At 34.1% G+C, this 21,340-nt stretch overlaps 3 protein-coding genes across 3 annotated transcripts; 2 read left to right on the forward strand and 1 right to left on the reverse strand.

Annotated features, from left to right (window-relative positions):
* Positions 1-288: 288 nt before the first annotated feature.
* Positions 289-5,407, forward strand: LOC21397622 (glyoxysomal processing protease, glyoxysomal). Its single transcript, XM_024173344.1, has 13 exons — positions 289-448; positions 537-583; positions 686-800; positions 926-1,006; positions 1,713-1,856; positions 2,190-2,276; positions 2,410-2,513; positions 2,693-2,778; positions 2,865-2,959; positions 3,051-3,633; positions 3,937-4,135; positions 4,487-4,578; positions 4,745-5,407. The coding sequence occupies exons 1-13, from the start codon at positions 383-385 to the stop codon at positions 5,008-5,010; spliced, it is 1,965 nt and encodes a 654-aa protein (XP_024029112.1). The 5' UTR covers positions 289-382; the 3' UTR covers positions 5,011-5,407.
* A 2,382-nt stretch (positions 5,408-7,789) lies between these two features.
* On the forward strand, positions 7,790-11,063 carry LOC21397623 (mitochondrial arginine transporter BAC1). Its single transcript, XM_010109860.2, has 8 exons — positions 7,790-8,015; positions 8,881-8,970; positions 9,348-9,449; positions 9,630-9,734; positions 9,808-9,906; positions 9,982-10,170; positions 10,292-10,390; positions 10,637-11,063. The coding sequence occupies exons 1-8, from the start codon at positions 7,923-7,925 to the stop codon at positions 10,769-10,771; spliced, it is 912 nt and encodes a 303-aa protein (XP_010108162.1). The 5' UTR covers positions 7,790-7,922; the 3' UTR covers positions 10,772-11,063.
* Positions 11,064-13,137: 2,074 nt separating this feature from the next.
* On the reverse strand, positions 13,138-15,522 carry LOC21397624 (squamosa promoter-binding protein 1). Its single transcript, XM_010109861.2, has 2 exons — positions 14,962-15,522; positions 13,138-13,619 (listed from the first exon to the last, which is right to left on the reverse strand). The coding sequence occupies exons 1-2, from the start codon at positions 15,354-15,356 to the stop codon at positions 13,502-13,504; spliced, it is 513 nt and encodes a 170-aa protein (XP_010108163.1). The 5' UTR covers positions 15,357-15,522; the 3' UTR covers positions 13,138-13,501.
* Between the last annotated feature and the right edge of the window lie 5,818 nt (positions 15,523-21,340).

The following is a 21,340-nucleotide window of genomic DNA, read 5'->3' on the forward strand; positions in this document are numbered from 1 at the left end:
ATTAATAAATAAATTGATATAAATACGATCCACTAACACAAATTGCTACCCTTACCTAATATCAATAAAATTGAAGAGAAAAAATAACAGTAATTTTCAAAGAAAAATAACATTGTGGATAAGCATATTAGCCATCATAATTCATAGGACGGCGTTGTAATGATACAACGGAAATAATGCGAGATAAACGACGTCGTGTAAGTCTTATCCACATCGATGACGGCATCAATTTTGTCTTGTATATTTATGTGTTTCATTTAAAATACAATAGAAATTGGCGCACCAAAATCGAAACCCAGACCAGGAGAAGAATTAGGAAGGCCCTCGCGAATTTCTCTTCTCCGGAATCGGACCCTCCAAACGACAATCTTATCTCCGCCGTATGGGGTCGCCGGAGACCATTAATTCCGCTCGGAATTTGGCCGTCATGGTCAGAGTCCAAGGCCCTGTAAGTCTTTCTCTCTCTCTCTCTCCTGTTCGCGTAAATCTCCTCTCGATTTATCACCAACTATTACCGAAGCTTCTTCTATTTTCAGGACCCAAAGGGCCTCAAAATGCGAAGCCACGCTTTCCACCACTATCAGTGAGTCAAATTAGTTATATATATGTACACACACACACACACACACACACATATATATACACATACATATGTTTGTTATTGATTCTTTTGTGTGTGTTTTAGCTCCGGGAGAACAACTCTGTCAGCTTCAGGAATGCTGTTGCCTCGTTCCCTTTACGATTCCGATACTGCCAAGGATATATCCGTTCCTGCTGTGCAGATTGACATTATGTTTGAGGTACATGCACAAACATATATATGTATATTTATATAATATATGTTCAATGTATCTCTCTCAAGTATCCATATCTAATGTTAGGGTATGAACGATTAAGATTTAAGTAAGTTGTTTTGGTTTTACAGAAGGGGATGTGGTTGGAAAACGATTCTGAAGATTTGGGTAAGGGAGCTTCTCGTTGGCATGCTGCAAAGTGTTTAAAACTAGTACGCACTTCATTACTCCTTTTGTTTGGATTGGCTATTGATTGAATGATTGGGCACGTAAAATTTTTCAAGCTCTCATAAGATTTATGAATGTGGGGCTATTGAGAACAGCGCTTAACGCGTTTCTTAATTCGTACTTATGAATGAGATGAGAGAATTATTTCAAGGATTTTATGCTGAGAAGAGAGCTGTAGGAGCTATAAACACGTGAAACATATGGAGGCAAATAACGTCAAATAATTTCGCTTTATATAGAAAAAGTAGCATTGCTTGAAATTTTGAAACTGAACCCATACATTTATATTTGAAGCTGTTATTATTTTAGGACCCGTTTAGTTCGTTGATTCGACTTTTTAATTCGAGTTGAGATGTGATTTTATATGAGAGCTTTTTACTGTAACAAAAAAGTTAGATGTGACTATTTTTGAGAGTTTTTTGCTGTAACAAAACTCGAATTCTAAACTCGAATCGGTGAAATGAACGGGGCCTTAATCTTCTAAAGTTCTTTTTTTCAGATGATATGCAAATGAAAAAAGCTAATGATCTTTATGGAAAAACAAACTGATCTTAAACTTTTTTGTAACATTTATAGCAAGGGAGATGAGACTATAATACTGTGGATTGTCTTAAAGATTTTGGTCTTTGATACTTGATTTGATAAGTTATGCTTAATGGTAATGTGTATAAATGTTTGCTCGTAATACAGATTGATGTTCCTGCGTCTGCCCGTGCACTCCAATCACTTGTTGAAGCTTCTTTTGGCTCCGTGGAGCATGGATGGGAGGTTGGTTGGTCGTTAGCCTCACTCTATAATGGTTCTCAGTCTCTTAAAGGTGTTACCCAGACACAGGTTAGATTGGGACCTGGTTTTTTATTTTTTGTTTTATACTCTCTATTTCTAACTTTCTAGAAACATTTATTGTGTAAAAGCAGGAGTTATTTCTTTGTAAAGAAACTCAAAGGAGTGAAAAAAAAAAAGTATGCCGTTGGTTACTGTTTTCCAATGCTATTTTATTTGTTTGTCATGAAATGCTGCATCAGTACATATTTTTGAATTGAATTGTTGTTCTTTCTGTTTCGACATGTCAAAGCCTTTTTTTTCCCCTTTGTTTTTGAAAGGGCATAATTTGTTAATTGATCTCTTCACATTGAGATTGAGTGTCTGTCACAATCTGAAAACCAGGTGCATCTGGCAGAGTCAGGCAATGTAAGTGATATGGGCAGGTCGACTACTAGAATTGCTATTCTGGGAGTTTCTTTATTTCCTAAGGTAAACTTTGTGCTCTTACCTTTCATAGAACTGTTATCCTATGTGCCGAAGATCAATAATGAAAAAAATGACAGCAACACTGCTTGACATGTTGCAATGTAATTATTTATTAGCGGGGTTTTTATACATACAGGATGTGCCGAAGATCAATATATCACCTTCCAATAGACAAGGGGATTTTATGCTTGCCGTGGGATCTCCTTTTGGTATCCTTTCACCCATGCACTTCTTTAATAGGTACTATATTATGTCTCTGAAACATAATTTATCTTTGAGCAAAACTTACGTAGGCACTTGAATATCTTCTTATAAGTATGTGTCTGACCTCTCCTCCCTTCTTTCGAATCCGGTTATGATGGAGTATAGCAGTTTGTCATTTTGATGTTTCATTTTATCTTCTGGCTGCTTAAAATTAGTATATCAGTGGGATCCATTGCCAACTGCTATCCTTCCTGTTCATCTTCCAAATCATTGCTGATGGCTGATATACGATGTCTTCCTGGTGTGAGCAATATTCTGTTGAATTATAGATTTTCTTTTGTACCTATGGACTTCTGATACTATATCTAAACAGTCTAAATCTATCAGGGTCAGAAGGTGGTCCAGTTTTTGATGAGCAGGGACAACTTATTGGTATCATGATGAGGCCAGTAAGGCAGAAAAGTAGTGGTGCGGAAGTTCAGGTGAAGTTTTAGAACATCTGTCTCCAATTTCTTGTTGTGCAAAGTTTCTCCTAGTTAACACATCATGCAAAACTATAGTGTTGGGTAACAGCTGGTGATTCCATGGGAAGCGGTCGTTACTGCTAGCAGTGGCTTGTTACAGAAGGAACCTCAAATTTCAGAAAAAGTAACTTATTACGACGGGGGAAAGTTAGATGCAAACAGCCGTGTCCCAGATGGACTCGTCCAACGTCTAAATTCTTGTTGCCCCTCCCCTTTACCAGTTGACAAGGCAGTTGCTTCTGTTTGTCTTATTACCGTTGATGATGGAGTATGGGCATCAGGTGTTTTGCTCAATAATCAAGGCCTCATACTCACAAATGCTCATCTACTCGAACCATGGAGATTTCGGAAAAGAAATGCAGATCCTTTTATAGGTGGTGAGCCTGGGGGACATAAATGGAGTTCCTCTTACACAAGCAGTAGAAATATACGTGTTCGCCTGGATCACAGGGATCCCTGGATCTGGTGTGATGCTAAAGTAGTATATGTTTGTAAAGGTCCTTTGGATGTTGCCCTACTGCAGCTTAAGTCTGTTCCAGATCAGCTTTGTCCAATCATCATGGACTTTTCAAGGCCACCCGTTGGATCCAAGGCTTATGTTGTGGGCCACGGATTATTTGGACCAAGATGTGGTGTGAACCCTATCACCCGCGCTTTTTATGTTTTTTGTTTTCAGCAGGATGTCAAAAAAAGAATTATTCCTAATATTTACATAATATTGCTAAATTAGTGCCAACATTTTTCTTTGTTAGATTATGGGATAATATAGATGGTTATTAATTAAGTCGATGTTTACTTTCCTAATATTTCCATCTGAATGTCACCTTCCTTTAATATTTCTATTTGAATTAAGAGCTACTTTTAACTGTCAATTTTTCGTTTTAGTTAACCCTTGAATATTTTTGTCTCTGATGCGGCTCTACATTTTCCATTAGGCTTCTTCCCATCAGTTTGCTCTGGTGTGGTAGCGAAAGTTGTCGAAGCAAACCTTCCCTTCTCTTATCGACTCAGTGAACCGGGAAATACTGAAGGGCATTTTCCAGTGATGCTTGAAACAACAGCTGCTGTCCATCCTGGTGGCAGTGGTGGTGCTGTCGTAAATTCAAATGGTCATATGATTGGACTCGTTACAAGGTATGACAAGGTAGATTTGTTCACATGCAATTCACCATTGGAAGTTGTATTTGCCATTGAAAATGCCTTATTCTACTTTTATCATACTCATGTTCAATCTCCCAAAAAAAAAAAAGGAAGAGAGAGAGAGAGAGAGAGAGAGAGAGAGAGAGAGAGAGAAGACAAAGTCACCAATCCATCTGCCGAGGAAAGAGGTTATGATCCACATGCATGTGAACTGCTCCGATCTTTGTCCTGTTGCTATCAGAATCACATGAAGCACTAGGACAAACATCATCAAGTAATAATCACATCAATAATTATTCTATATTGGATGTTTTCCATATCTAATGGGATATTTTCTTGACACAGCAATGCAAGGCATGGTGGAGGAACAGTCATTCCACATTTGAACTTCAGCATTCCGTGTTTGGCTCTGATGCCCATCTTTAAGTTCTCAAAAGGTTGGTCAGCTAAGTGTTGTTTTGTTTTTGTTCTTTTTACTGGCTATGAAAATTAGGTGAGAATTATAATGCATTGATATCAGCAGATAAAAGAATAAGCAGTTATTCAGTTGCACAAGTGGTTGTGTTTAGTTGGAGCTAATGACTTTGCTTTTCCGCCAAGCAGACATGCAAGATATTTCACTGCTAGACACTCTTGACCAACCAAACGAACACCTTTCATCTGTTTGGGCGTTGATGCCGCCGCTATCTCCGAAGCCCCCTCCTTTGCCAGTCCTGCCGCATTCACTTCTGGAAGACAACAAAAATAAAGAAGCCAAAGGATCCCGTTTTGCCAAATTTATAGCTGAAAGACAGGATGTGCTCAAGAAGCCGACCCAATTTGCCAACTCAGCAACGCTGCCCAATGACACAGTCCGCAGCAAGTTATGACCGTCGATTTTCTTGTCCTAAAACAGACTGTTGTTTCAGTATAACTGACATCAAGTTCCACTGCACCATCTCGTTCAGTGTTTGATCTGGCTTCCATTCACTGATCACCACCGGATGAAGAACCTGTGCCTTGGATGTTGGATGTTTGATGGAAATAAAAGAGAAGAAAAAGTTGTGTTCTGCTGTTATATTCTATACCAGTAACACAGGGTTCAATTTTCTTGAAAGAAAGCATGAGGACATGACAACTAAAAACCTTTGGTCAGAGCCAAAGATGTGTGAATAATTTTTTTCCCCATGCTAAATAATCGTAAGCCCTGTGTCTGCTTTACATCTTTGTTTCACTTGGCTGTCCATGAGAGCATTTGTGAAAAGGTGCAATAAAAAAACTTCCTTTGCATTTTTTGGATATTCAAGTGCTAGAGATGGTTGCCGTTTTCTATGAGTAGTTTTTTTGGGGGTAAAATTTATGAATAGATTAGTTTGACACTAACTAGAAGTGCTTTTAGGGCTATGGATCACGACACAACAACACGATTTTAAAATGATACGAATTTCACGGGTTAAGGTTGAGAAAAAGGAGATTCAGGTCAGATTGGATCGACTTGAAATTGACACGAAAAACACGGGTCAATTTCGGGTTGGACCTCGCCTAACCCGAACACGATACGAAACTCGTAAAAAACTAAAAAATACATATATTTTTCATTACATATTTTTGATTTTATTATGAACTTGTGATATCATGATAGTTATACTCAAAATCTTATACTATTATTTGCTTAATTTCAATGGATGTTATTATATTTTAGTGTGTTATGAATTTTAAGTTAGTTTTAATATGTAAAAAATTAAATAAAAGTATACAATTTTCGTGTCAATTTTAGGTTCACGGGTCAATTTCGTGTCAACCCATAAAGTGGTCGTGTTGTGATTTTTAAAAAATTTCATGACGGGTTGTGTTTGGGTTGACCGTAAATTTAAAAAAAAAAGATCAAAACACGACACAAATACGAATTGCCACCCCCTGTGCTTCCATGCTAGTTCCACTTGCTTCTTTTTTTTTTGGATTTTTTGGGTTTTGATTTTTTTTTTTAATTTATAAATTTATCTTAAAGTGACATGATGATGGTAATTTAGAGATGCAACAATGGGTTGGAGCCTATGGGCTGGCCCAGGCCCATCCCGACACAGTAAGGGCTGGGCTGACACGGCCCGTCACTGTTTAAGACACGACCCAGCCTATAAATATTATAGGTTGGGCTGAGCCAACATATAAGCCCGTGTAAGGCCCATATAGGCCCACAATGGGGGAAGCTAACAAGTTCAAGATGATTGGGTTGATGACTTAAAAAATTTAAACATTTCCGATACTCCCACTGGGAGTAATACGATATAATTATGACCAATATTTATTTTTTTTATGTTTTTTTTCTTTTTTTTAAGTAATTTGTAAACATCGTATGTATAATTATCTTGATTGTATTCTTTTTTCCTTACTAAGATTTTATCCCACTGGGTTTTCCTTGGAAAGGTTTTTAATGAGGCAATTGTAAATAAAATATCATTTTTCATATTTCCATTGACTATTCAAATTTTTATATTTGTTAACGTGTTTAAAAATTCAAAAATAAAAATTAAAAATTACATGCTTAGATGAGCTGGCTCATCTAAACTCATGATGTGCCAAGATGGGCCTTGAATAGGCGGCCCATCCTAACTCACGGCACGGCCCAGCCTGGCCCACGTAAAATTGGCCTGTGGTGTGGGCTGGGCTGAGGTAATTCTTATACGAGCCGACCCTGCTCACAGCCCAAGTGGGCCTAAGGAGAACGGGCCGGCACGTTCTTACATCTCTAAATAGTATTGTCATGTTCTTATCAGAGTTACGGAGTATCTGTGCCTAAATTAATGGAAATTATAAATCAATTGACAAAGTAGCTGCCCTATTAGTTGACGGCTGATTTGATAAAATTATTAGGACAATCTGGGGTAATGTAAAAAAAAAAAAAAAAGTTCAAGGTTTAAATTAGGGGTGTGCAAACCAACTAAATTGTTTATTTTAGGTGAAATGCAAACTAAATCAATTACAAATTGGTTTAGAGATTTTCAAACCTAACCAAACTAATGATCTAATCCAATACAAACTAAACCAATTGTAATTGATTTGGTTTGTTTTTCTAATTGATTTGAACTAATATTTTTTAATCTCTTCTCAAACCTCAACCGTAACTGGTATTCATATTTTTCCATTATATATGTTATGATAAAAACTTACAAGGTTATGATGATTTAGTTTTGAGAATAAACGTATTTTTTTAAATATAAATACCTTACAAATATATAAAATATATATACCTTTAGGAAAATATATGTAATAGAATTAATTTGGTTTGGTTTAGTTTTTTTAAGAGTAAAACTACAAACTAAATTAATTTAATTGGTTTTTTAAAAATTTAAATTAAACTGAACCGATATCAATGAGTTTAGTTTGATTTTTTTTGGATTTGGTTTGAATGATATGAATAGTTTATTGCACACCCTAGTTTAAATTATGACTATCGGTAATATATATATATATATATATATTTCTCTCTTACCCTTTTTGAAGAATTCTCCAAAATTCCAAGTTATTGTTGGTTTAAACAATTTTAAAATCAGGGGTCGAAATGCTATTTAACTTACAGCTTGGGTTCAAAAATGAGTTTTAGAAAAATAAACAACACTTTTGTCTTTTCTTTCCTATTCCGTTTCTTTTTCTTTTCCAGTATTTATAAAATTAGGCGATAGCACGCATCGGCCGTCCATTCGGGCCTCTCTCTTTGTGCACAGACTACAGAAAAAGCTACAGAAAAGCTTCTTTCTTCACACACAGAGAGAATGATAGTCGGCGACAAATAGAGAGACCCCAAATGGGGGAAACTCCCGTTTACAAGGAATACGTGGCGGGCTTGCTTGCCGGCGTCGCCACCGTCGCCACCGGCCACCCTTTCGACACCGTCAAGGTATTTTTCTTTTAATTAATTATGCCCCTCGCAATCTCAATGATTATATTCATCCATATGTATTTGCGGTCAGTGCTGCATTTATTATTATTATTTTTTGTTGTAAATTTCCTTTATTTTTATTAAATTTTATACTAGCAAAAAAAAAAAAAATCAAAAGTTTTAATTTACTAATGACTGTGGAACGACGGCTTTAGAACAACGGGGTGTTTGTTATTCATAAAAATGAAAAAGGTCATTTCGCTAATTTCACTTAGTCACTGCAGCGAATTTCTCCTTTTATATTCAAGAATCTGGTTCTGCTTATGGTTAGTTGACCTTTATGGATTAGCTTCATCGTAGGGAGATACATTGTTGGTTATTCTGTTACTGTGCCGTTTTTAGAGCTTGTTTGGTAAGATGGAAAAGTGGAAGGAAGGAGAGTACGGGGGATTAGTGGAAGGATTTTGGTACTCATAGTTATTTGGTAGGAGAGAAAAGAGGAGGAAATGAATTGGGTGAGGGATTTCAAATCCTTCTAAGTACCCCATTTTCATATCTCCAAATGTAAATATGGGCATATTAGAGAACCAAATCCATACCGCCAATATGAGAAAGGTTGACTTTTTTTTTTCCTTCTTTTTTTTCCTCACCTAGATTTTATGTCTCTCTTTCCCGTTTTGCGTAAAATTTTGAGAGGGAATGCCAAATGGGTGGCGGTGATTAAAGCTGCTTATAAATATCATGGATGAAAGTATGATATTGACCATTACATCTAAGATTTAACTTTGTGAACTGAAAATATACATCCCTTTCTGTATACATGTGCTGTTGCTCTGGTTTATATAATTTTCCTAGGTCTGTAACATTTGTTCATTTTCTTTAGGTGAAGCTCCAAAAACACAATACTGAAGCACATGGGATCAAATACAGGAGTGCTTTGCATTGTACTGCAAGGATACTAAGCACTGAAGGAGTATGGTTCTCAACTTTCTTTAAGCAATCATTTCATATGGATGAAGCAGTGATATTGTACTCCATTGTACATATTATTGTTGATGAACACATACACATGTTTTTCTGGGTAATTTAGTCAACAAGACTTGCAAATGCAAAAAATGGAGCTGTAGGCTGTAGCTCACGGATATTCTCTCTTTTGCATTTTATTTCGGTAGGCATGAGTCATGACTAGATGAATGCCTGACATCTGGAATTGTTAGTGTCATAAAGATTTAAGTTTCTCTAAAATGTGAAATAGTAACTCGTTTCCTCTTTTTCTGGAATTTTTTTGCACCCTTCTACCCGAGTGCCCAGAAAACTACTACGTTACTAACTTAAATCGGGTTTTGACAGATAAGGGGACTCTATAGAGGAGCTACGTCGTCTTTTGTGGGGGTGGCTTTTGAGAGCTCCCTTGTCTTTGGCATTTATTCCCAGATGAAACAGAAACTTCAGGTATAACGGAATGACATTAGTCAAGTATAGCTTGGTTTTGCCTTAGCTTTTCATATATTTTCTGCTTTTGGTCATTGATACGCGGTGTGTAGCGGCAACTTTTAATTGTTTGATCATTGGATTTTTTCTTCTGAGTTAAACTACAGATTTTCTTATCTTTTATTTTTTCCGCTTGTGAAGGGAAGTTTGCAGAGCAGTAGGCCACAACCTCAAGTAATAATTCCATCTGCTGCTTATGGAGGAGCTATAATCAGTTTTATTTTGTGTCCATCAGAGCTGGTGAAGGTAAATTAAGATCATATTGTTTTAAAATTTGCAATCGCTTCTCATAGTATGCTTATGGGATTTTGCTCTTCAGTGTAGGATGCAAGTTCAGGGCACTGATTCAACGGTCCCACTATCCAGCAGATACAGTGGTCCTCTTGATTGTGCCGTTAAAACTGTAAAAAGTGAAGGGGTGAGAAAAACCTCTACTCTCTTACAACCTAATCTACGATATACTTTTGAGCTAATGGCAAAACCCTTCTTCCAGGTTAAGGGAATTTTCTGCGGTGGTTTTGCAACATTGCTGAGAGAGTCTTTAGGAAATGCAGTATTTTTTAGCGTCTATGAGTATACCCGCTATCACATGCATTCACAACTGAAATCTGCTTCATCTGATCGCAGCAACTTGGTTGACGTGGGAGTTGGAATCATGAGCGGCGGTCTTGGTGGCATTGCGGTATCATGTGTCTTCACTCCTCAGCATTTTCCCGAAAATAAAATCGAAAACTAGAAAATGGCCATAACCATTGCTTCACTAAAATTCTAACATATGATTGTTTTCCCTGCATATACTCCAGTTTTGGTCTGTTGTGCTGCCCTTGGATGTGGCTAAAACTATAATTCAAACAGCTCCAGATAAGAACTCGTTGCGAAATCCCTTTCGGATCTTGAATTCTGTAAGTTGTCTTCTGAAGTTTCCTTTCATTCCCTTTTGTTAAAAGTAGGTGAGTTACAAGAAAGAATAAGTAGTTAAGGGGATGTTTCGTTGGAGGATTCAAACCATGATTTGAATCATAATTCATGGTTTATTATAGTATTTTTTCTCACAAAAAATATACGTAAATAAAAAATGATTATAATTACATAATTCTAATCCATGAACCAACATCTCTTAATTATTTTTGCTTCTTGTTTTGTGGTAGATTTACAAGAGGGATGGAATAAAAGGATGCTATACAGGATTGGGTCCGACCATACTTCGGGCATTTCCGGCTAATGCCGCAGCCATAGTCACCTGGGAGCTAGCCATAAAACTACTAGGCCTCTGCCGGGAATAATTAGGACACTGTTATTTCTCCTATTCTCTCTTTAACAATTTTTAAGAGCGCCAAAATTGGTTTTTTTCCGGCTTAGAATCTCATGCACAACATGATTATTTAGTGGCTATTACTATTAGGCAAAGCCTAAATTTGGTCAGAGTCATCACAATCACAAAAATTTTCTTTTCCGGCGTCCGTACGAGGGATTCAGGGAATTTTGTTGTCATCAATTTTTTCTTTTAGTATAGACATTATTATCAGCAAATGGATCAATTTCGATAAAGAAATGTGTCAGGACAGCTTTTGCGCATTTTCTGGGTCTGTTCTTTACTGCCTTATTTCATTGGGATGCTCGCTTTCTCTATGTGTCTCTATATTTTTGTGTGTCTCTGTATACAAATACATATAAGTTTTGTTCACTTCACGAATTTAAATTTTTAATTTGAGTTGAGATATGATATTTTTTAAGAGTTTTTTATTGTAACAGAAAAAGTTAGATATGATATTTTTTGAGAGTTTTTTACTGTAAAAATTTAAAATTAAAAACTCAAATCGGTGAAATAAATAAAGTCATAATAATCTCTCTTTAAATAAATAAATAAATAATAAGTGAGTTTGAGTTGCACTCTTATACATGCTTCTCTACGTGATGATACAAGTTGCATTTAGCTTGCTATAGCTTTCCTCAAGTACTACTATTATGAATCAAGATCTGATGTCTCCTTTTTCTATTTTGGAGACTGTTTCTTTAATTAAATTTTAACATCTCAAAAATTGTTTAAATATTTTTAGTATTTTGTTTCCATTCGTATTGTTAGATTTTTAAATTTAAATAATACGGTAAATAAGTAGTGGAGAGATAGTTACCGAAATAGAAAAATGAGGATAGTAAATCTAGACTGCTACTACTACGGTATCTTTGCATTGTATCGTAATTTTACCAAGTGTATCGTTAATTTTTTTAATTTGTTTGTTTATGTTATCGGATTACACATCTCCATTAATAAGATTCGAGGGTTTCCTTTTTATTATCAAGTTGCATGTCATGACTTCTGTTATTCAGAGAAAAAAAAAAAAAAAAAAGTTGCATGTCATAATTAGTTACCGAAAAAGAAGTTGCAATATACTTTCATGATTGTTCTTCTAGCTGCACATTCCATAGTGAATCCATGTAGGAAAAAATAAAGTAAATTAATACAAGAAAATGACCGGAACCAATTAATTTAAGAAGCTTTATTAATACAGCACTCTTTGCGTGCTTCTTTACATGCTCTAATTCACTCCAACTTTCATTTTCCAACTGATAAAGAAAGAAGAAAGAAAAGGAGAGAAAAAATCAGTCCAATTTTCACACACACATGTACATGTACATATATTATCTAGCATAAACTTTTTACTAATACATAGCATAAACCTTTTAACACAAATCCCTCTTTTCCGTTTTATCCGGTCCCCCCACATCCATCCACCTCCTTTTTCACTTTAACAGAGAGAGTTCGCACAAATGACAAATGTATCTCAATTCTCTATTTTGTCATTCTCTCGTTTCAAACACGTTGTAAATTTCTACTTTTTCCACCCTTTTTAGTCACACACGCTTAAAACCGTATAGCATACTTGGTATAATTAAAATTATATTGGCAGTTTAAAGGAAATCCTCCCTACCGTAGAATTCTCTTTGTTTCTTCTAGAACTAAGGGATTTAAAATTTTGTACTTGTTTTGGTCCAGGCTTGTAATTAGCAAGCACTATATCCAACCGCGTGGATCACTAGAATTGCACGATCAATGATCCTGAACATTACATAAATGCCAATATATCTTTTCTTGCATGTGTATTTGTGTATGTATCATAAACAAAAATGCATGCTGCGAACTGTGTGTACTCTAGACTATAGTAGTGCCTGTTTAATGCATTTTCTTTGGAGTTTGATCAGCTTGTCTCAGAAAATATAACCATATATCATAGTACGTATATAGAGATCATCCAAAAAAAGCCATTACACTACCCTGAAATGGCACAAAGTAACATGAAGAAAAACAAACTATAGTGTGTGTATATATATATATATATATATATAGATACACACACAAATACCAAGTCATAATCAGACAACATAGAGACATACATGTAATGTAATTATATATTGGTCTTTAATACTCACCGCTGAAAGGATCTATAATAGCCATTTCAAAACATCCATAATTTTGAGGTTTGAGCTCTCAGCCCTGCTAAATTAGTTTTTTTGACAAGAAATTCCTGTTAATGGAAAACATTACATTATATACTTAAGAAACACACACACACACACACACACACACACATGATCAAAAAATATCATGTAGTAAATAGGATCTCAAATCATGGTCACAAACAAGGCACCATTAATTAGTGAAGCTAGCAGAATTAACCATGCCTAATAAACTGTTTGGCATAACAATAACAATCGTTTTGGTGATAACAGTGTCTCAAATCTTTGTCATCGGATACAAACATCTGAAGAGCAATACCCGCCGGTCGACCATATATATACACACACATATATATATGGTAATTAATTAAGGGTTGACAGAAGAGAGAGAGCAATCGCTCGGAGGACCACATAGGATCTTTATAATTGGTCAGAGTAATATCTAGTCATTAATGGGAAAAATAGCTAATTAATTCTCCCTCTAATGCTGTTGTTCTGCTTCTGATCATCATGCTGATACATAATTAAGGTATCCTTTAATTTTCTTAATCTGATGATCAGTTGGAGCCTTCTCTATGGAGGTCAGACGAGCTTTTCCTGCGTCGTTCGTTGTGACCGGCCAATCGCCTTCGACAACTCCTTTTAGTGTCATCAAACTCAGCTAGCCCATGGAACCTGAATTAATACACCATTTTGAAAACAAACAAACGATAATTGGTGTTAATAGAAAGAAAGATAAACTAACACTTTCTTCTTCTACTTCTTTTTTTCCCCTTCTCTGAGGGCCAACTAAAGGTTTTATTTTCTGATCATGATCTTCTCCATCTTGCTTATTTATTTTTTATTTTACCTTAGCTATAAATATTGGAATACCTACCTCCATAGATATAGCAACAATTAATGCTACGCAATTCATAATGAAGAAGAAGACTTCCATTTCATATCACGAAGTGTAGGCAGCTAGGGACGTATACTTTCTCACTTTTTCTTAGTATTCATATCGAGTACATAGAAAAGAAAGGAAGAGATCTCCCAAAAAAGAAGGAAAAAAAAAAAAAACAGAAGAAGAAGAAGAAGAGAAGAAAGATTGTTATATAAACTTAATAGAGTACTTAATATATGGTTCTCAATAAAAAAAAGAACTTGATATGTAGTCTGATGTGATATATCTTGGATATGTCACTATTATGTATGATGATTACGAAATGGATGCATTGGCAAAAAAAAAAAAAAAAAGGATTACGAAATGGTTGAGTACTAAGTCAATCAGAAAAATATATATCATGATGAGATGTAAAAAAAAAAAAAAAAATATATATATATATATATATATATGGACCTAAGTGGGGTTCTTGATGTGCCCCCTTTCTAAATGGCTGCATACTAGTTGCGTAAACCCTCAGCTATCTCACATGCACCAAGCGACCAACCCATTTATTGGAAGTGAAAAGAAAACTAACCCATTAGCCACTCATATATAGCTCCTCTAAACACAAGCTTTATTAGGTTGGACAAGACTAGTTAGGGTTCACTAGATTGGAGAAAGTGCAAACATTTGTGGTTCCCATTTGTAGAAAAGGGAAAAGATTTATAGAAAAAAAAAATGAATGGTTCAATGAATCATATAGTTCAGACACATGCATAACCCAGAAATAGAAACATGATCTAGCCCATCCATATATAGCCACTACAAAGAAAACATGTACCAAAACACAATTAGATCGAAGTAATTGTTGGGTATTTAGGAAATCAAAGAAAACATTTAAAATTCAGCAACAAAACCTGAACCAATCCAAAACATAAGCAAAACCCACCAACCATTTCAAGCCATATATACAACATACAAGTCATAACTAGCTAGAGAGAGAGAGAGAGAGAGAGAGAGAGAGAGAGAGAAATGACAGCTTTGAGCCGAAAATTCAAACTTTTATTGAGAGAAAATATTGCAGTAAAAAGATTTGAACTGCGATTTAAATTGTGAAAAAAGCATCCCATATGAAATTAGGGTTTTGATAACCTGCTACATTGCTGGCAAAAGCGTTGCTGGAGACCGTTGACGAGGACGACTGTGGCCTTGGCGTGGAACTCGCAGATCTTATGCCGACGGTGATATTGCTTGGAGTCGGTCAAGTCAACGCTACAATTGTCGGCCTGGCAGCTCGGCCTCGTGGACCCTCCCGCACCGGATCCTCCTCCTCTCCTTGCGGCCGTACCACTGGTCGAAGAAGCTGTAAAAACAGTACTACTACTACTACTAGTAGCCATGGCCGGTCTCTTCTTCCTCGTCACGTCGTCTCCAGCAAACCCTAGTCTCGAAACGTCGTCCTCTTCCTCTTCCTCTTCCTCCTCCTCTCCCTCCAGCTCCTCCATGCTCTTGCACTTCAGGCTTCTCTTTCCTCTGCTCGGTTCCATTAATTTCCCTAAGAGGAAGAGAAACAAATAAAAAAAGAGTACAAAAAAATGTGAAAAAATTTATGAAGCGATGACTGAAGAGAGAAGAAAGATGTAGGTAAATGTATTGCTGTATATATCTTGTTATGACTGAAGAAGACTCAAGTAGAAGAATAAAAGACCTTGTGGAGAAAAGAAAAAGGAAAGAAAAAAAAAAAAAAAAAAAAAAAAAAAAAAAAAAAAAAAAAGAAGAAGAATTATGTGTGAGGACCACATAGTCACCATTTTCCCCCCCTCCTGTTAGCGTTAAGGGTAACAGTACTGAAGGGTAGAAAGCTAATTAAGGTTTTTTTTTTTTTTTTTTTTTTTCCTTTTGATATTTTGTGTTTTTTCTTGGAAAAAAAAAAGAAAAGAAATATTTAAGGCTCCGAGACACCACAACCGCATTATTAGTATGAAAGACTACAAACAACAACAATAGCAACAAATTGTTTTCCTTATCCGGAGGCTGGTCTCTAGCTGGACAAAAGAGTATTAACTAAAAATTTTTAGCCCGTTTAGTTTGTTATTTTGAGTTTTTAATTTAAAGTGAGATATAATTTTATATGAGTATTTTTTACTATAGTAAAAAAGTTAAATGTGACTGTTTTTGAGAGTTTTTTACTGTAATAAAATTAAAATTTTAAACTCAAATTCATAAAATGAACGAGACCTTAATTTTTTAAAATATATAGGCTTTTTTTACTGTCTCTTCGTGAGAGTTTCTTTCTCCGTAATTTGTAGATATTAAAAATGTAACGTGATAATTATAAACGTAACATTAACATTAAAAAGGTGTTATTTTTCTTTAAAATTAATGTTACGTTTATTGATTATTATGTTACGTTTTTTTTCCTTAAATTACGTGTATGTTAGAGAGACTTCCCACTAGAGAATCGAAGGTGACGTCACATTATTTACATTAGTTAGTATGAACTTATTGGCTAAGGAGTCACGTCAGTTGAACAACGAATTTTTAAGAATTTGTAATAAGAGTCCAATTGGTAATTTTCTACCGATTTTACTCATCTCTCGCGGGTTAGTTTTCGCCAATGCTTTCTGTTGCACCATCGCTTTCTTTGTGGGGCTTCTCTCCAAGACTAACCCAATCATTCATCGAGAATAAAAGTTATTTCTTTTTTTTTTCCCTTTTTTAATAAGAGGAAAAAATACAAATTGTTGGACGAATAAGTTTAGTTTAACTTATATGTCACTTTGCTATTATTACAGACTCACAGTACAAGTAGGTGTTTAGCTATAAATATTATATATATATATACATATATATATATATATATTATATACTGCAAGGATAGATAGATGCATGTGGAAGTGGAACCTTTCTCACATATATTGACAGTCCTTTTCTTTGTTACAAGAAAAGAGAGAGAGAGAGGAAGGAGGGCAAGGGAAATTGGAAAACGATTCCTTGTGTTCAACATGTATTATTGAAAGGTGAAATGTGAAAAGCTAAGATAGGACCCCCAGTGATGTAACAGGCTTGGCCTATCATGGTTTGACACATAGTACCATTTTTGTCTATAATATATATATCTCGTGTCCTTGGATCAGAGGATAACATATACATACATATATACATATATATAAATATATAGTGTGTGCATATATCTATACAACTTTTGTCCTGTTTCTTAGTTTGTTTTGACCCTTATGCATTTTTGGTGTGGCCAACTGGTTTGCAGCAAAGTGGCCAATTATATCCTACGATTCACATTTATGTGTTTTTTCACATTATTATTGGTTGTTTTTAATTTGGGTTGGTCCCCATTTGTTAGGACTACTCAGGCCTGACGGCTTCTCCTTTAGAGCTGCTAATAGGTCGTCCTATCCTCTCTCTCTCTCTCTCTCTCTCTATATATATATATATATATATATCGTGGGGGGTGGGGCATACTTCGAGACGATCCGACGTTTTCAGCTTCAAATCTGTCTTTGGAGAGATACATCAAAGTGAATATATTGAGCTTCGCTGGTGGAGTCGACACGGCCCTTTCAATGGTGGCAGCATATAGCAGCAATATTTATCCATCACGTGTCAACAATATATATAAGGATATTGATGATATTGAAAGGGAAAAAAAAAAGGAGAAAGGACAAATTCTTTGAAATTAAAGAGACTCTCTGATTGGTTTGCCGATTCGAATAGAGGCGATTTGAACATTTTTTTTAATCCAAAATATAATATCTCAAGGTGCGATTCAAATTACAATTTGAATTGACGTTTAAATATATATTTTAAATATAAATTTAAATAGATAATAAAAATTTATATTTATATTTAAGTACATATTAAATATTATAAAAATGTGAGACGAGCGAATGAAAAATTTAAATATGAAAGATTTTTATTGTAGTTAATAGGTTTGAAATGTTCAAATTTGGGATGGAGGCTAGTGGGCAACTTGGGATTCTCCGATTTCAACTGGATTTTAAAATCCAAATGATCTCCCTATGTTAATTTGCTCCTAGTTTAAGTTGCATTCATGGTTCAAACCATGTACCAAATGAACACTAAAATCAAGAGTCTATAGATATATAGAGATAAGTAAGGTACGTTTGGAAACTAAATGAAATAAGTAGCTTATAAAAAAGTTAGAAATTGTTTTAGAATTGACCCTTGAAAATTAATGTGAAACTAATATCACCCTCTATGTTCAGTATTACCCTTTTTGTCTTTTAAATTTGTTTAAAATTCGTATAACAAACTGTAATTTTTATAGCAAAAAAAGAATAGAGAGAGAGAGAGTTCTCTAAATAAGATAAGATTTTAAACTATGTCATGGATTCAAAATCATAACTCAAAATTATTATTGTTTTACGTATATTTTTTGTGAAAAAAATATTGTAGCGAATCACGAACTATAATTCGAATCATGACACAAATCTCCCTTCTAAATACCTTGTAAATCTTCATTCACTATGAAACAAAGTATACGTTCGTTTCGCTGATTCGAGTTTAGAATTTAAGTTGAGATGTGATTTTATGTAAGAGTTTTTTACTGTAGCAAAAAAGTTAGATGTGACTGTTTGTGAGAGCTTTTTACTGTAACAAAACTCAAATTTTAAACTCAAATCAGCAAAATAAATGAGACCAAATTATACCTTATGAATTAATTTTAGGAAAAAAGAACTCAAACTAGTTGAAACTTTATTAAATATAAGAAAAGGAAGAAAAAGACAGCTGAATATGGTACATATCACTGTATAGACGTGAAATGTCATTGATGGAGGGAGAATATTAATGGTGTTTGGACAAAGATAAAAAGAAAGAGAGAGAAGAAGAGGGAAAAAGGAAAGGAAATATATCACTGTTATATATATATATATGCTAAGGGAATATTTGATTAATCGAAATAGCACATCCATTAAATTCATATCCCAAGAGGTGCTGTGAATACTATTTTACAAAGCACCCATGGAAGGTTAGATTCCTGTTAAAATTTTTGTGTTTTAAATGGTATCTCATCAATTATATTACGTCATATAATTTAATTGATTTAAAAAGAAAATTACTTTAAGTGAATTAAAAATAATTTTTAATTTTTAAATCACAAATATTATATAATGGGTTAGACTATACTAAATTTTCACAGAATATAATCAGAATATAATCAGACTGACTAAGGATGATCAAAATAACTGCCTAACCACAAAATTAAACTGCCCAAACCGACTGTGTGGTTTTTTCGTTTTGTAGTTTGGTTTACTGTTTAATCAGTACTTAACTACATGGTGTGATTTAGTTTGTGGTTTAAAAGTTTTAAAATCAACCAAATCACACTATATGTTTTCATTAATGTGATTTTTAAAATATTTCATTAAATGATTGTACACATGTTAATTTTTTGTCACTATTTTTTGCTAAGCAATTATTTCTGACTATTAATTAGTCTATTTTAGCCAATACTTTGTGTGATTTTTCCCTTATAAGATCATAAATCTTAGGCGCATATATCTTTTTTTTTTAAAAATATGACTTACACTAGCGAGTAAACTTTTTTATGGTTTTATTTTACAAAAAAATATGACTTACACTAGCGAGTAAACTTTTTTATGGTTTTATTTTACAATTATATGATGACTAATTTTTTTTAATATAAAAATTCTCATTAAGCGTAAATTTTTTTTTTTTTTTTTTGAAAACTTTCATTAAGCGTAAATTATTCAAACACTTGTGCTAAGTTAATTGTTTGGTCTAAATTTGTTAAGGTGTAAACCGCCAATTCGCATTGTACCACACTGCATAATGTTGGTGTGGTCAAATGCATTTCAACTTTTTCAACCACGTGTTAAAAAAAAAAAAAAAAATCAACCAGAAAGTAATTGAGAAATAACTGTCCAAACTACACCATTCTCACCCTTTGGATTGATAAAAAACTCCTCCAGGTCTATTTTGAAAAAGAGAAGAAAAAAAAGAGTCTCTTTTAGAAGTACAAGTATAAACAAGCCGCTGTTGAAAAGGGGAAAGAAAGGTCATAAAGCTAGAAGTTGCCAAACAAAATTTCTCCTGAAAAGCAATAATACAACATTGCTATTCCACTAGATACATACATTAATATTAATATATTAGGATGTGAGTCGAGTTTTTATTATAATATTTTTTCTCATAAAAATTTAAACTCAATAATTTCTATTATAATATTCGAAAAAAAAAGAAAGAAAGAGAGAAATATGTTAAAATTTGAGATGAATTAAAATTAATAGGCCGATAGTTTACATAAGTTAATAAATAGGTCAGATTACTGTTTTCGTCCATAACTTGACAAGTTATTGTTCATAATTGTCCATAACTTATCTGAATATGAATCATAACTTGACAAATTTTTTCATAACTTATCTGATTATGAATCATAACTTAACAAATTATGACCTATTAATTTCTATAACTAAAAATTAACCTATATACTTTCTTAAACTTTTCATATTGACCTATTTTCTACTATTTCTCTCCAAAAAAACATGCGCCTCTACCACGTATAATTCTTTTTTTCCCACTCCTGAACTCTTTTCAATTGAAGATAAAAAAAAACCCATGTCTCGTACAAATTACAGCATGTTATAGGCTTATAGCTGCGAAACGCCAGTGCGGCATGGTTATGGACTCACTATTATGAATATTATATATATTATAATATAGTATATACATACACACATATAATAAAAGAGAGCCGGGTCGTCGGCTACAAAGTCTCTGGAGATAGAAACCGTACTCTGCAAAGCCTTGAAGGAAATCAGTGGCCCAAGCTTGAGCATTCTATCAGTGACCGCCACGAGTCACGACAATTATGGCTTTCTTTTTACATAATACCCTTTTTTTTTTCTCGTCTACCTGATTTTCTAGGGTTTCCTCTCAGTACATGGGTGTTTTTTTTTTCTTTTGTATATATATATATATATTTGGCTCTGGCAGTACATGGGTGGTTTCGTTTCAGTACTTGAGATGATAACATACATCAGATGTGTATTGATTATAAGCGTGTATCTGCGTATTTCATCTACGTCTGCACGTTTTATATACGTATATCTCACGTATATATGCAGACGAAGTACTTCTATATACTATCAAACTATAAAAGATCATTTGCCGTACGGTTTGTAAAGTGACAAGAATTTGTTGTTCAGCAGAAAGCAGGTGGTACGTACTCTACCCACTCAAGGATTTTCTTCTTTTTCTAAAATTCCTAAAATTTCCTGCCCCTTCTGATTTTTAAGGATTTATTTAGTTTAACAACTCAAATTATAGAGATTTGAATCTTTTTTATTAGATCTGCAAATCTAAATTATTGTGATTTTAATTGTGATTTGAATTAGTATTTGAATATGTAAATCAATTATAATTTAAATTAAGAATAAAATTTAAACTGTGTTTAGATAAAATGTTAAAAACTATCATTAGAGTTTTATAACAAATTTTATAAAATCTCATTATAAATGACATTAAAAAA

This window comes from Morus notabilis, unplaced genomic scaffold, assembly GCF_000414095.1.
Source record: "Morus notabilis unplaced genomic scaffold, ASM41409v2 Scaffold191, whole genome shotgun sequence".
Classification (NCBI taxonomy): Eukaryota; Viridiplantae; Streptophyta; class Magnoliopsida; order Rosales; family Moraceae; genus Morus; species Morus notabilis.